Source organism: Anolis carolinensis, chromosome 2 (assembly GCF_035594765.1).
Source record: "Anolis carolinensis isolate JA03-04 chromosome 2, rAnoCar3.1.pri, whole genome shotgun sequence".
NCBI lineage: Eukaryota > Metazoa > Chordata > Lepidosauria > Squamata > Dactyloidae > Anolis > Anolis carolinensis.
In genome coordinates, this window is record NC_085842.1 from 220,543,161 (window position 1) to 220,555,572 (window position 12,412).

At 39.6% G+C, this 12,412-nt stretch overlaps 1 protein-coding gene across 6 annotated transcripts in view; it reads left to right on the forward strand.

Moving 5' to 3' along the window:
• The window catches only part of znf462 (zinc finger protein 462), a 173,793-nt gene that overhangs the window by 115,329 nt on the left and 46,052 nt on the right, over positions 1-12,412 (forward strand). For 5 of the 6 annotated variants that reach the window (XM_062971811.1, XM_008115287.3, XM_008115293.3 and 2 more), the window contains exon 7: positions 2,527-2,718. The exons of the other annotated variant lie outside the window; for it this stretch is intronic. In XM_062971811.1, the coding sequence (XP_062827881.1) occupies positions 2,527-2,718 (192 nt within the window). The remainder of the gene's footprint in view (positions 1-2,526; positions 2,719-12,412) is intronic. 6 annotated transcript variants of the gene reach the window in all.

Genomic DNA, 12,412 nt, shown 5'->3' on the forward strand with positions numbered 1-12,412 from the left:
AAAAACTTGCTTCTGAATACATTCCTCCCAGGTTAAATTTTTAAAAGAAATTATTCTGATTTATTCCTCTCCTCCCATAACATTTTCTATAAAATATAGTCAGTATGGCGATTTGTGAGTCATCCACATGTTGTGGTTCACCAGTTGCACCCAAGGAAGAACTAGAAGCAAGGTTCAGTTCATGCTTTCTTGCACACAATTTTCTTCTGCCCTGTTGTTCAGAGAAGTGCATAAACATAATTCATGTCTTTGAAAGTCGGATCTCCCTGACCCTGTGGGAACCCTTCTTTCTCCTATCCCTTCTGTCGAGTTTTATTCCTTAAGGTGTGCTTCTCCAACCTGGTTGTTCACAACTCTATACAGCAGAAAGGAATGTGAGAAGGACATGCTGTTTTATGTTATGTTATTGACTTTTATTGACAATATTGATTTTATTGAGTTATGTTTTAATCTATGGTTGGTTTTAATTGTTGTTGGATTGAGTGTGTTCTCTATGTAAGCCACCCTGAGTCCCTCTGGGGAGATGGAGGCAGGATATAAAAATAAAGTTGTTGTTGTTGTTAGGACAGAAAAGGTGTATAAGAGAAAGCATGCAAACGTGAAGCTTTCGTTCCACTGAGGGCATTCTGGAAAGAGCAAACCATATGAGTAGGGCCAAACTGTATCCACCAGACCTCTGAAAACATTATAAATGCTCTACGTTACATATTGGTGAAATCATCCTTTAATTAGTATAAAAGCCAGGGGTCTCTTAGTGGCAACATTACTCAATATAAATGCTTCCCCATACTACTGGCAGTGCCCAAGTTATGAACAAGGTAGGCTCTGTAGATTTGTTCTTAAGTTGAATTTGGATAGCATACAGAAGGGTTAACACCCATGTGGAGTTTGTTTTGCTGTCTGTTTCCCTGTTCAGAAGATTTCACCTTACTTTCTGTCCCCATGAATTGGATTTTGAAAAATTTGGCTTGTTGCAGAAATAAGGATTGATGACAAAGCTTCTGAGGAGATCCCTTTTCCCCATGATAATAACTCTTTCAAGAGAGGATTCCTCTGCCGAGGGTTAGATTTCTCTCACTTCCTGTTGTCTCACCCCTGTTCTTAACTATGAGATGTTTGTAAGCTCAATATTCGTAACTCAGGGACTGCCTGTTTATGCTAGTTTCTCACAGGACTGAAGAAAGTGAGATCACTTGTTATACATGGATCCTATTTCACAATACCACCCCATCTTGGACGTTTGTACTTTCATATAATAATCGCTTCCGTTTAGGTTTTGAAAGCAACTTCTTTATGTTTGGATCATAATTGCATGGCTTTCTTTTATTCGTTGGCTCCTACTGTACTGCTTCCATCTGGCTTTTAAATCTGCATTGTACAGGGCATTCTCAAGCATGTGGCTCTCCTTCACGTAGACTTGCTCTGACTCAAGTGCTGGTTGTCCTGTATCTCCATCTGTAACTACTCCATGTTGGTTTATGTAACTATGGATTATCAGTCTGGCAGATGCCTTAAATTGGGCAACAGTATGGTAAAAGGTGCTACTAGATACTGTGAGGTTCGGTGGAGAATGGCAGTGCAGGGTTTTCAAGTGAGCTGCCAATGTCAACCTCATTCTCTAGTAATTTTCCTTGTGTCTGCTGTTTTATTTATACATACACACCTGTGTTGTGGCTTTCAAGAAAATACATGTGGCTTTTTCTTCCCCTATCAAGTTCATTTCCAGAAAATGGTTAAAGAATAGCTCAATTCATTCTATATTTTCCCATCTTTTCTACAAACACAAGAGCATCAACAGTGCCTCAGCCCTGGCATTATCACCTCGATTGCAGTTATATGAGTGCCACATCACTAGCTATATCAAAGCCAAGAGCCATTTTTTATTAATATTGCACCATGCTTTGGTGTCCATTTTCACAATTTCTATCCTTTTTTTCAGATCTTAGAGCAGGGGTGTCAAACCCATTTTCACCGAGGGCCACACCAGCCCTTCAAAGGGCCATTTGTAAAACTGTATGAATGTAATTATATTGCCCTGGCATTGAAAGCCTTGCAGGCTACATAAAATGATGTGGTGGCCCAGATTTGGCCCTCAGGTCTTGAGTTTGACACATATGTCTTAGACTGCTGATATGTTTGCCTCAAGGAAAAGCTGCTCACATGATACCAGAGCCTCCTTATTCGTGTGGGCATGAAATGGCGTGCAATATTGCTACCGTCTGCCTGTAGTGAATGAATCATTGGCCTACCTGCCATATGCAGGGAGTTTTGACCCCATGGGCTGAAAAAAATGGCCACCTCCCTATCGGAACCAACTGTGCCCCTGAAAGGAATACAAATAGGGTAGTTAATGTGATTTTACTCTCTTTTTAGGACTACTCTCAGGAGGAACCCATGGGATTCTCACAATGCTGAGGTCAATAGGAGGAGAAATATTTCCCCTTGTCCTCTTTTTCCCTCTTTCTTTCGTATTTTACTTCCTGTCGTCTTGGAGCTGATGACTTGCCTGTTATTTCGCTCACCCAGGTAAACATGCCTACAAATGCTCCTCCTGCTCATTTTCCACCATGACAGTCAGCCAGCTGAAAGAGCACTCCCTGAAAGTGCATGGGAAGGCACTGACACTACCAAGACCACGCATTGTCAGCCTTGTAACCTCGGATGCTCACCATGCCTCCAAGAACCACACTACCGCTGAAGAAGTGGAAGACTGTAATGGTAAGAGGCACTTCCAGAAAAAACAGAAAAAGAAAAATACATCTTAGAGAGAAAGAACACATTCAGCAGAAAAGGCAACCTGGTCAAGAAATAATGTTGTGTTTTGGTTTAAAATAAATTCAAAAACCAACACCTTTCCACTAAACAAATCACAATTCAAATGGACGTACTTGTGCTTGTTCACACTCCAGCTCTGTAAACTAGCATGTAAAATATTTTAATTCGTTTGAATTTCTCATTGGATATTTTAGGCTCTTAGATTCAAGTAAACAAAAAGCATGTTGCGAACATTCCCTAGATGAGGAATACATGGTGGATTAATTTCATTGCGGTAGTAGAAGCAAACCGGAAATATTGTCCACAGAAATATTTTACTGGCACCATGAATATGGTAGAAGTGAATGGTGTTTGTGGAAACAAGCATATCAGTACATTTTTGTATTAGACCCATTTGCAGCTAGAGTCAATGTAATGTGGCCATTCTTTAACTCTTACCTAGGCATAAATTCCAGTATACTCTTCATCAACCAAGGTTGTGATCCACTTTTTGAAATGGGTTAGCAGGTCTGGTTAAAAGCGAACATAACGAGAACCACCTAGCACCCCTGTTAAGGTGTGCCCATAAATCTACTATGGGTTTGGGGTAGTTTTCAAAGAGCTGTGCAGGGTGCTGAACCTATTTGGAGTTATCGTTCAGCAGCATGGATAACTACTTTAAAGTTCAGACTAAAATCTGTAGTGTGGTGAGTCAGCATGATGTAGTGGTTTGAGCACTGGATTAAGTCCCTGTAGCCTAGACTTAAAATTCCCACTCAGCCATGGAAACCCACTGGGTGACCATGGGCTCTCTCTCTCTCTCTCTCTCTCTCTCTCTCTCTCTCTCTCTCTCTCTCTCAGTCTCAGAGGAAGGCAATGGCAAACTCCTGAACACATCTTGCCAAGAACAACCCATGACAGCTTTGCCTCAGAGTCAATGACTTGAAGGCACACAACAACAACAACAACAACAACAGAATGTGGAATACATTCACCACCCCATGGGAAGCTCTAGCACGAAAACGGTGCTATCTACTAACAGGACTGGAAATGTGAAGAAGGAGCTTTCAGTCTTGTCCCCTGGCCCCAGCTCTGTAACAGTTGTTAAGGGAGACTCCAAGTTATATCGGCTTTGTCCCTATGATTTCCCAGTGGAGATTCGGTAGTGTGCAAGGAGAGCCTTATAGAGGTTTTGCTCTTTGCTGTGTGTGTTTATCAGAATTGTTTGTTTGAGACTTTTTGCCTGCCATGGAGCACTGACTGTTGTAAGACCATTATCTGTGGCTTTATTTCAGGTAGTATATATGAGGTAGAATGGACTGCCGTTGGTATTTTGCGTGTCCCTTTGGTTAATCCTCATGATCTGGCTTGACCTTAAGAATCTATCAATTGTAATCTTCCCAGAAGCCAGAAGATATCTAATCTGCACTTCCAGAAGTATTTGTTCGTGTTTTTCATTAGCAGTGGGTAGGAGGTTGCTGTTTTTCACCTTTCCCCCCAGAGAGCTTTCTGAAAGATCTTAATGATGCATAGGTGACGTAGATCCAACTTTTTGCTGCTCTTTCAGTTTTGATAGATGCTTTTGCCATAAGGAAAATTTTGGTTGACAAGACCCTTGTAAGAAAGTATAAGTGAACAGAAGAATGATAACAGTAAATAATTAATGCTTTTCTAACAAAGAGGAATGTTGATAGTGTATCCTGAATGGTGGTAATATATGGTGTTTCAATTTCAAAGCAGTGTATTTCATGATGGTGGCATGGTGCAGCTATACAAAAAATTACAAATGATTTAATGAGTTATCAAGTTTTACTCACCGTTCTGCTGGTATTGTTGGATAAGATTTAGCTGTATGCTGATATATTTTAGTTAGCTTAATAAATTCCATGTTAACAATAGCTGGCATTGCTATCTTGTGAACAACGGGGCGGGGGAGGGGTCGGCATCTGGTGATAATCATTTGAAACTCTATGCCCCATCCTCTCAGGTGGTAAGGGTTGTCAAAAATATTAAAATTAAGTAGGTATTTTTAATTACAAAAATGTGAGTCAAGCACTGAAAGGGTTAAATCAGCTAGCGTTGCCCTGAGGAGATTGAGTAGGCCAAAGCCTGTTAGAGTTAGTAGGCCAAAACTAGTGTCGTCCTGAGGTATGTTAGCCTCGGTGAGAGAATGTCTCAGTGTGAGGTAGACTTCATTGTTAGTCGGTCACAGTGTGAGGTAGGCCTCTGTGTGAAGTAGGCCTCTGTGTGAGAAGCTTCAGTGGGAGAAGCTCCAGGTTGAAGGCCTTGTGTTTAATACTACTGTGTAAAGCTCCAGTGTAAGTTCATTGTGAGAGGAGGCTCTGTGAGAGCGAAACTGTTTATCTTAATGAGAAAGAAGCCTAGTGAGGAAGCAGAGAAGTAAGTATAAAGAACTTTATTTGTGTTATGGAAACCTTGTTCTTGTAAATGCTGCAACCATATTATTTTGTTACAAAGAAAAGCCTCCTATGAAAGAGATAACATTGGTCTGTGTGCTTTTGTTCTTTTTATCATTTTTGGCTACTGGTGCTGGGTCACGCTGCTGCTAATAAGTTACTCTGCTATACATTTATGGCAAGGGTCTTTTGTTAATAAGCCCACTCACTCAACAAGGGCTTCATTCATGGGCGGGTCATGGTTGCAGCAGTATAGCGATTTCAGATCGGTGCCATCTTTTTGAAAAACTCTGGCTATCCTGAATAGATAGTCAAGATAATGCTTTGCCAGGTGGATTAATTGCTTGACTTGACAATAATGCAACTTATTTTGTTATCTGGCCCCAGTTTTGGGAGTTGATTTTTTTGACTAAAATTTATAGTTAGACATGAGTGTATATTAGGGGGGCCCAAACAAAGGCCTGCAGGCCAGATGTGGCCCTCCCAGGCACTTACCTTGCCCCCGCCCTAAACCTTAGACTTAGGACTTCCCTAAGTCTGAAATGACAAAGGCACACATGACAACAATCCTAATACACTTGCCTATCTCACCAGTTAAAAGCAGGCCCACATATTTCATTTAAATACTGGTAAGTTTTATGGTGGTTAGAATTGTTAATCACTTTTAATACTGTATTTACTCGGGTCTAGTCCACCAGTGAATCTAATGCACACCTCAAATTTGAGAAGGCTGAAATATAAAAAGGACTTGCTGACAAATGTCTTTTTTCAAACTGTAGTCTGTCCCCACAGTACAGTACTTGGTATGCTTCTTTGTTATCACTAAAGCCAGTTTCAGAGGTTTCACAGTACAAAATCCATGCTAGCCACTATGTCTGAACTTCCAAAATGCTGCATTCAGTCTAGCGTAGAAGTATGATACTGGCTTGTGAAACTGATAACTGTAAAGGTAAAGGTAATGGTTTTCCCCTGACATTAAGTCTAACTGTGTCCAACTCTGGGGATTGGTACTCATCTCCATTTCTAAGCCGAAGAGCCGTTGTTGTCCATAGACATCTCCAATGTCATGTGGCCGGCATGACTGCATGGAGCACTGTTATCTTCCCGCCAGAGCGATACCTATTTGTATATTTTCGAATTGCTAGGTTGGCAGAATCAGAGTCTAACAGCGGGAGCTCACCCTGCTCTCCCAGGTTTGAACCACCAACCTTTCAGTCAGTAAGTTAAGCAACTCCACTGTTAATTTAATCCACTGCACCACCGGGGGCTCCTCTGATAACTACACAGTCTTCTTAAATCTACCACAAAACGTATTTTATACATCAACGTCAAAAAGCAGCCCAAAAATGCAATTAGAGAAGAGAAACGTGTTTTTGTATCAGCAGAACTTTCAAAAGTTACTTTTTTATACTATAAGTCCCAGACTACGACAGTAGCTGATTGATTCTGGACAATATCGTCCACAAAAGTAACGTTTCTAAATTCGAAAATGTTAGTAAATATTCAGTATTTTAAAATAATATTTTTATGGCTACATCTTCCCCATAATAAGCAGCCCATCCACTTAAGATAGTGAAGAATGTCTCTGTTTCCCTGATCAGCTTCAGAAACAGAAAATGTGTTGTAGATGCCCACTCACCCTTTACTAATAGGTTTGTTAATCAAATTAATTTTTGACAATTATAGAAGCAACCTACTAAGGAGGCTGTCAGATTACAGGTGTCGTGAAATAATCAAATTAACATTCTCAGTATCACTTGATAAAGAAGGAAGTCCCTTCAGTAATTTTCTAGACTTTATGATGCTGGCTGACCTGCGTTAGTGGCTTGATATGCTTTTGGATTTGTAGAAAAGAATCGCACAGCTACGTGATACTGTACTGTTTTTAAGCCGTAGGCTTTCAAGGATGCATGACGAATAGATCAGTGTTTGCTTACAAACAGACATACTTCAGAGGATGTATGTGGAATGGGTTTTCATGTGTGCCAAAAAGTATACAAAGTGCAGGATCTCATACAGTAGATATGAATTTACAGTTAGTAGACTGTCTGCATTCTTAACAGCATAAGAGCAATTTATATTTGAGGACAAACAGTGATCTAGTTAATTTGCCGATCATGCAAAATTGGCTCAGAATTGGAGCAATCTGTTAAAATGGGCAAAAGTAATATTTCTTTTTTTTTTTAAAGGTCTTTTCCATGAATGAGTTCTAAAGATGGGTAGGATATACAACAAGCTTGGATGAAATATAGCTTGGGCTGCATATGGACCCCAGGGCCATTTTGCTGGCCTGCAGGGCCCCAGAGTTCAGAAATATTCTTGCATTTCAATACAGGTTACAGACATGCATCCGATTTTCCTACAACTCATAGTTAAGAATGGGGTGAGACAACAGGAAGTGAAAAGTTTCAGTGGTGTTAACTCTTCCCTATGTTATCCAAAACAAAAACTGTGGAGTTACACTTCAAAATTGTACTTGTTCCACCTTATATACAAATTTAACTTGAGAACAAACCTACAGAACTTATTTTGTCTGTAACTCGAGGACTGCCTGTATCCTCAATGACCTCTAGGGACATGGGGGGCATTTTCACCATATTTCCCCCAGTCTTTTGAAAACCATAAGTGACTTCCAGTCACTTTCTATTTTTGAAAACCTAAAAATGTGGCTAAATACCCCATGTTCTAAATACCCCATGTACCCTAAACATGTTCAGGACTTCTTAAACCTTTTGCACTCCTGATCCCTTTCTGTCTGAGAAACCTTTACGCAACCCTGCGTTTATAAATATATAAAATAGTTATAAAAACCAAACATTTATTGACAAATCAGCATTTGCAAAGCTTGCTAAACAGGCTGATTTTCCTTTTAATGAAGTACAGCTGAAGCATTTTCTGCAGAGTCCCCTGTAAACACTACATGTTGTTGCAAACAAATTCATGTAAATACCTTTTACTGTTGCCAATTTTTTGCATGCACCCCATCTTCTTTTGCGGGACCCCATGTGGGGATGGGATCCACAGGGCATTTGAGTGTATTTTTAATTTTTTGCAGTGATTGGGGGGGGGGGTGTCCCCCACCCAAGTAACGCAATGCCCTTGCCTACACAGCTTGGGACCTTGATGCCTCTGCCCATGTGTCTGACTGATTATTAAGATCTCCTTGGGGTAGGAGGAGGCTCTTCTGCATGCCAATGGTGAGATATGGGAGATTACCTTCTCAGCTGTGGCACCTTAATTGTGGATTGCCCTCCCACATGAGGCCTGTTGTTTAGGTGCTAGGTTAATAATAAGTTGGCTGTTCATCAAAGACTTTGGGACTCATTAACACATTTCAAACACAGTGTACACAGTTTAAATGTTTCTTTAAATCTTTTATATTTGTTTTTAACTTGTTACTGCAGTTTAATCTGTTATTGTTTAAATTAATTATTTTATGCCTTATGTAAGATCTTGCATAAGTGGTGGGATATAAATGGCAAATCTTACCAAGCAAACCTCGTGATAAGGTTGCCTTTGGGTCACCATAATTTGGAAGTGACTTGAAAGTACACAATAGCTGTAAATGTTTTAATAATAAATAGATCACACCTTCTGTCATATGTGTACTGTGGGGCTATTATTATTATTATTATTAGCATTTATTTATATTGAACTTTTATCTCAATTGAAATGCAAAGCAGTTCACAACATTAAAAAACATTTGGTGGGTATATTAGTAGGACTCAGTATTGCTTATATTTAGTAAGAGTTCATATTAGTACATATTAAAAATGCACTACACCTATTGAATAACTTTCTGATTGAACTAGTGAAGTGTTTAAGTAAAGAAGGCTTTGTGTACAATTTTTATATAACTTTTTACTGTAACTCAAAGAATATGCCAACCAGTACAGCCAGTGCCCATAGTTACTGGAGATTTGGGGGAGCTGTACTTCCCCTCATTCCACCCTCCCCCAAAGCTTTGTTCCCGAGTGTCATTTGTCTATAAGGAAATTCAAGACCTGGTAATAAACAAACCCTTTCCCCTATTAAGCCGTACATGAAAAGAAGGCCAGAAACAATTATCCATCTGTTCAATTTGTGTCCCAGTCCTATTTGGGCTAACAAAAAGAATATTGATTTTGCCAGAGACTAAGAGCCAAAGAAACAATCACCCCCAATCCAGTGTGCTCATATGATACGGGGTAGTTGTTGCAAATCGGAAAAGGTGGTTGATGTGTAGAATTTATTAATTTGATATTAGCAAACAAACCAATCTGTAGATGTTATGCAGTTGTTGTGAAATGGGTAGATAGAGCTTGAAAAAATTCCTTTTTTGAACTGCGGCTCCTGCAATGCCCAAGTCCTCTTGGATTTTGGCCATTCTGGGTAGGTGTTCTGGAAGTTGTGGTCCAAAAATGCAACCTATGTAGAGCTATGTAGACTTAACAATGGGATTTTATTATGCAGACGTTCATTGGCTTGTGTAAATTTAATTTCTAAACCCAGCAAAAAGAGAATTAAAACAACACAGGACTAATGCTGGGTTCTGAAACAGACTCACAGCAAGCGTTCTTGTTCCCCAAACTTCTAAATTTCTACTTGAATACATTTGGGAGCTTTTCAGGAAAAGTTGTCAAAGAGGTTATTAATGTATCCCTTTTTTTTGATTTATGACTACATAACTCCTAGGAGGCCTCGTGTGCTGAGATGATATCAGCTCAACTTACTTTGTGTTTTATAATGTAGGACCAATGCAACAGCTATGTCCTAATTTATACTGTTTTATTTATTAGCTGGATTTGTTGTAAATGGCTTCCTTTACAGTCTTGCAATGTGTGTTACTATTTTATCTTTGCAATTCATAATTTTTATGTATTTGAATTATGATTTGCAAAGTCCCAGATTACATGAATAATTTTATTATATCAGTAGAAATTCATGCAGGAGCCTGGGAGTATGCACACTGCGGAACTGTAAAGGGAAATGAACTCTTGAATTTGTATGCTGTTTGAATTTCTGTATTTGTTTCGACTGTTTTAAAAAAAAAGTAAATTACAATCTTTGGAGATTTGTTTTTTGAGGCAATCAAACTGCCAATAGTACATGAGTTTGGAAAGTTGCAAAGAAATGCACAGTTAGAATACAGTGTCAGAATACAAGTACAGTAGAGTCTCGCTTATTCAACATAAACGGGCCGGCAGAATGTTGGATAAGCGAATATGTTGGATAATAAGGAGAGATTAAGGAAAAGCCTATTAATCAATTAGGTTATGATTTTACAAATTAAGCACCAAAACATCATGTTATACAAAAAATTTGACAGAAAAAGTAGTTCAATAAACAGTAATACTATGTAGTAATTACTGTATTTACGAATTTAGCACCAAAATATCATGATATATTGAAAATATTGACTACAAAAATGCGTTGGATAATCCAGAATGTTGGATAAGTGAGACTCTATTGTATACATTTAGAAATACACTTTCTGTAACAGTAAAATGTGTTACAAATTGAGTATCTCTTATCTAAAACTTGCTGACCGAATGATCGGCGGCTCAAATCTGCACTACGAGGTGAGCTCCTGCTGTTAGCCCCAGCTTCTGCCAACCTAGTAGTTCGAAAACATGCAAATGTGAGTAGATCAATAGGTACCGCTTTGATGGGAAAGTAATGGCACTCCATGTAGTCATGCCAGCCACATGACATAGGAGGTGTCTACGGACAATACCGGCTCTTCAGCTTAGGAATGGAAATGAGCACCACCACCACCACCCCGAATCAGACTTGATGAGACTTAATGTTGAGAGGAAACCTTTACCATTTTTCGTCTGAAATGCTTGGAACTAGATGTGTTCTGGATTGCAGATTTTTTCCAGATTTTGGCATAACTGTATTTGACATACAGGAACATGAGATCCCTTGGAAATGTGACCCATCTGAACAAGAAGTTCATGTTTCTTTCATGTATACCTTTTACACATAGCCTAAAAGAAATGTTTTATGCAATATTTTTAATTAATTTAGTGCATGAAACAAAGGTTGTATATACTGGACCATCAGAAAGCAAAAGTGTCACTCTCCAAGCCACTCATGTTTTTGACTATGTTTTGACTATCCCTAGGAAGGGAAATTCACTCCTGAAAGAGTTATCATGGGGAAAAGGGGTCTCAAATAAAGCTTTTCACCAATCCTTGTATTCACAACAAGCCAGATTTTTCAAAATCTTATCACAGGGAAAGAAAGTGAGATGAAATCTTCTGAACAGGAGCACAGACCGCAAAACAAACACCATAGGGGTGTTAACCCTTCCCTATGCTATCCAAAGATATATGTGTGTTTGGGTGGAGTTACACTTTAAAAATGTACCTGTTCTGACTTTTATACAAATTCAGCTTAAGAACAAACCTACAGCACCAATCATGTTCATAACTTGAGGACTACTTCTAGTTCTCAAGTAGTTAGTATCTTGTTTGGCCAAAACAGCTGGAGGAAACCAGATTGACTACCATAATTTATCGCTTAATAGTCACACTTTTTAATCCCCGTTTTTCTTTGGAAAAAAGGGTGCAACACAAAGAAAATAAATTGTGTGGAGCCAACTGACTCTAGGCCATTGGTTCTCAACCTGTGGGTCCCCAGGTGTTTTGGCCTACAACTACCAGAAATCTCAGCCAGTTTACCAGCGGTTAGGATTTCTGGGAATTGACGGCCAAAACATCTGGGGACCCACAGGTTGAGAACCTCTGCTCTAGGCTTTCCTCCTCTTACTTCCGAAGAGGCAAGACGGAGAAGACTCAGAATCATAAAATCATAGAGTTGGAAGAGACCTCATGGGCCATTCAGTCCCACACCTGTCCATCCAGCTTCAGCTTAAAAGCCTCTAAAGAAGGAGCCTCCACCACACACCGGGACAGAGAGTTCCACTGCTGAACAGTTCTCACAGTGAGAAAGTTCTTCCTGATGTTCAGGTGGAATTTCCCTTCCTGTAATTTGAAGCCATTGTTCCACGTCCTAGTTTCCAGGGAAGCAAAAAACAAGCTTGCTCCTTCCTCCTTATGACTTCCCCTCACATATTGATATATGGCCCTCATCATGTCCCCTCTCAACCTTCTCTTCTGCAGGCTAAACATGCCCAGCTCTTTAAGCCGCTCCTCATAGGGCTTGTTCTCCAGACCCTTGATCATTTTAATCTCCCTCCTCTGGACACATTCCAGCTTGTCAACATCTCCCTTCAATTGCAGTGTTCAGAACTG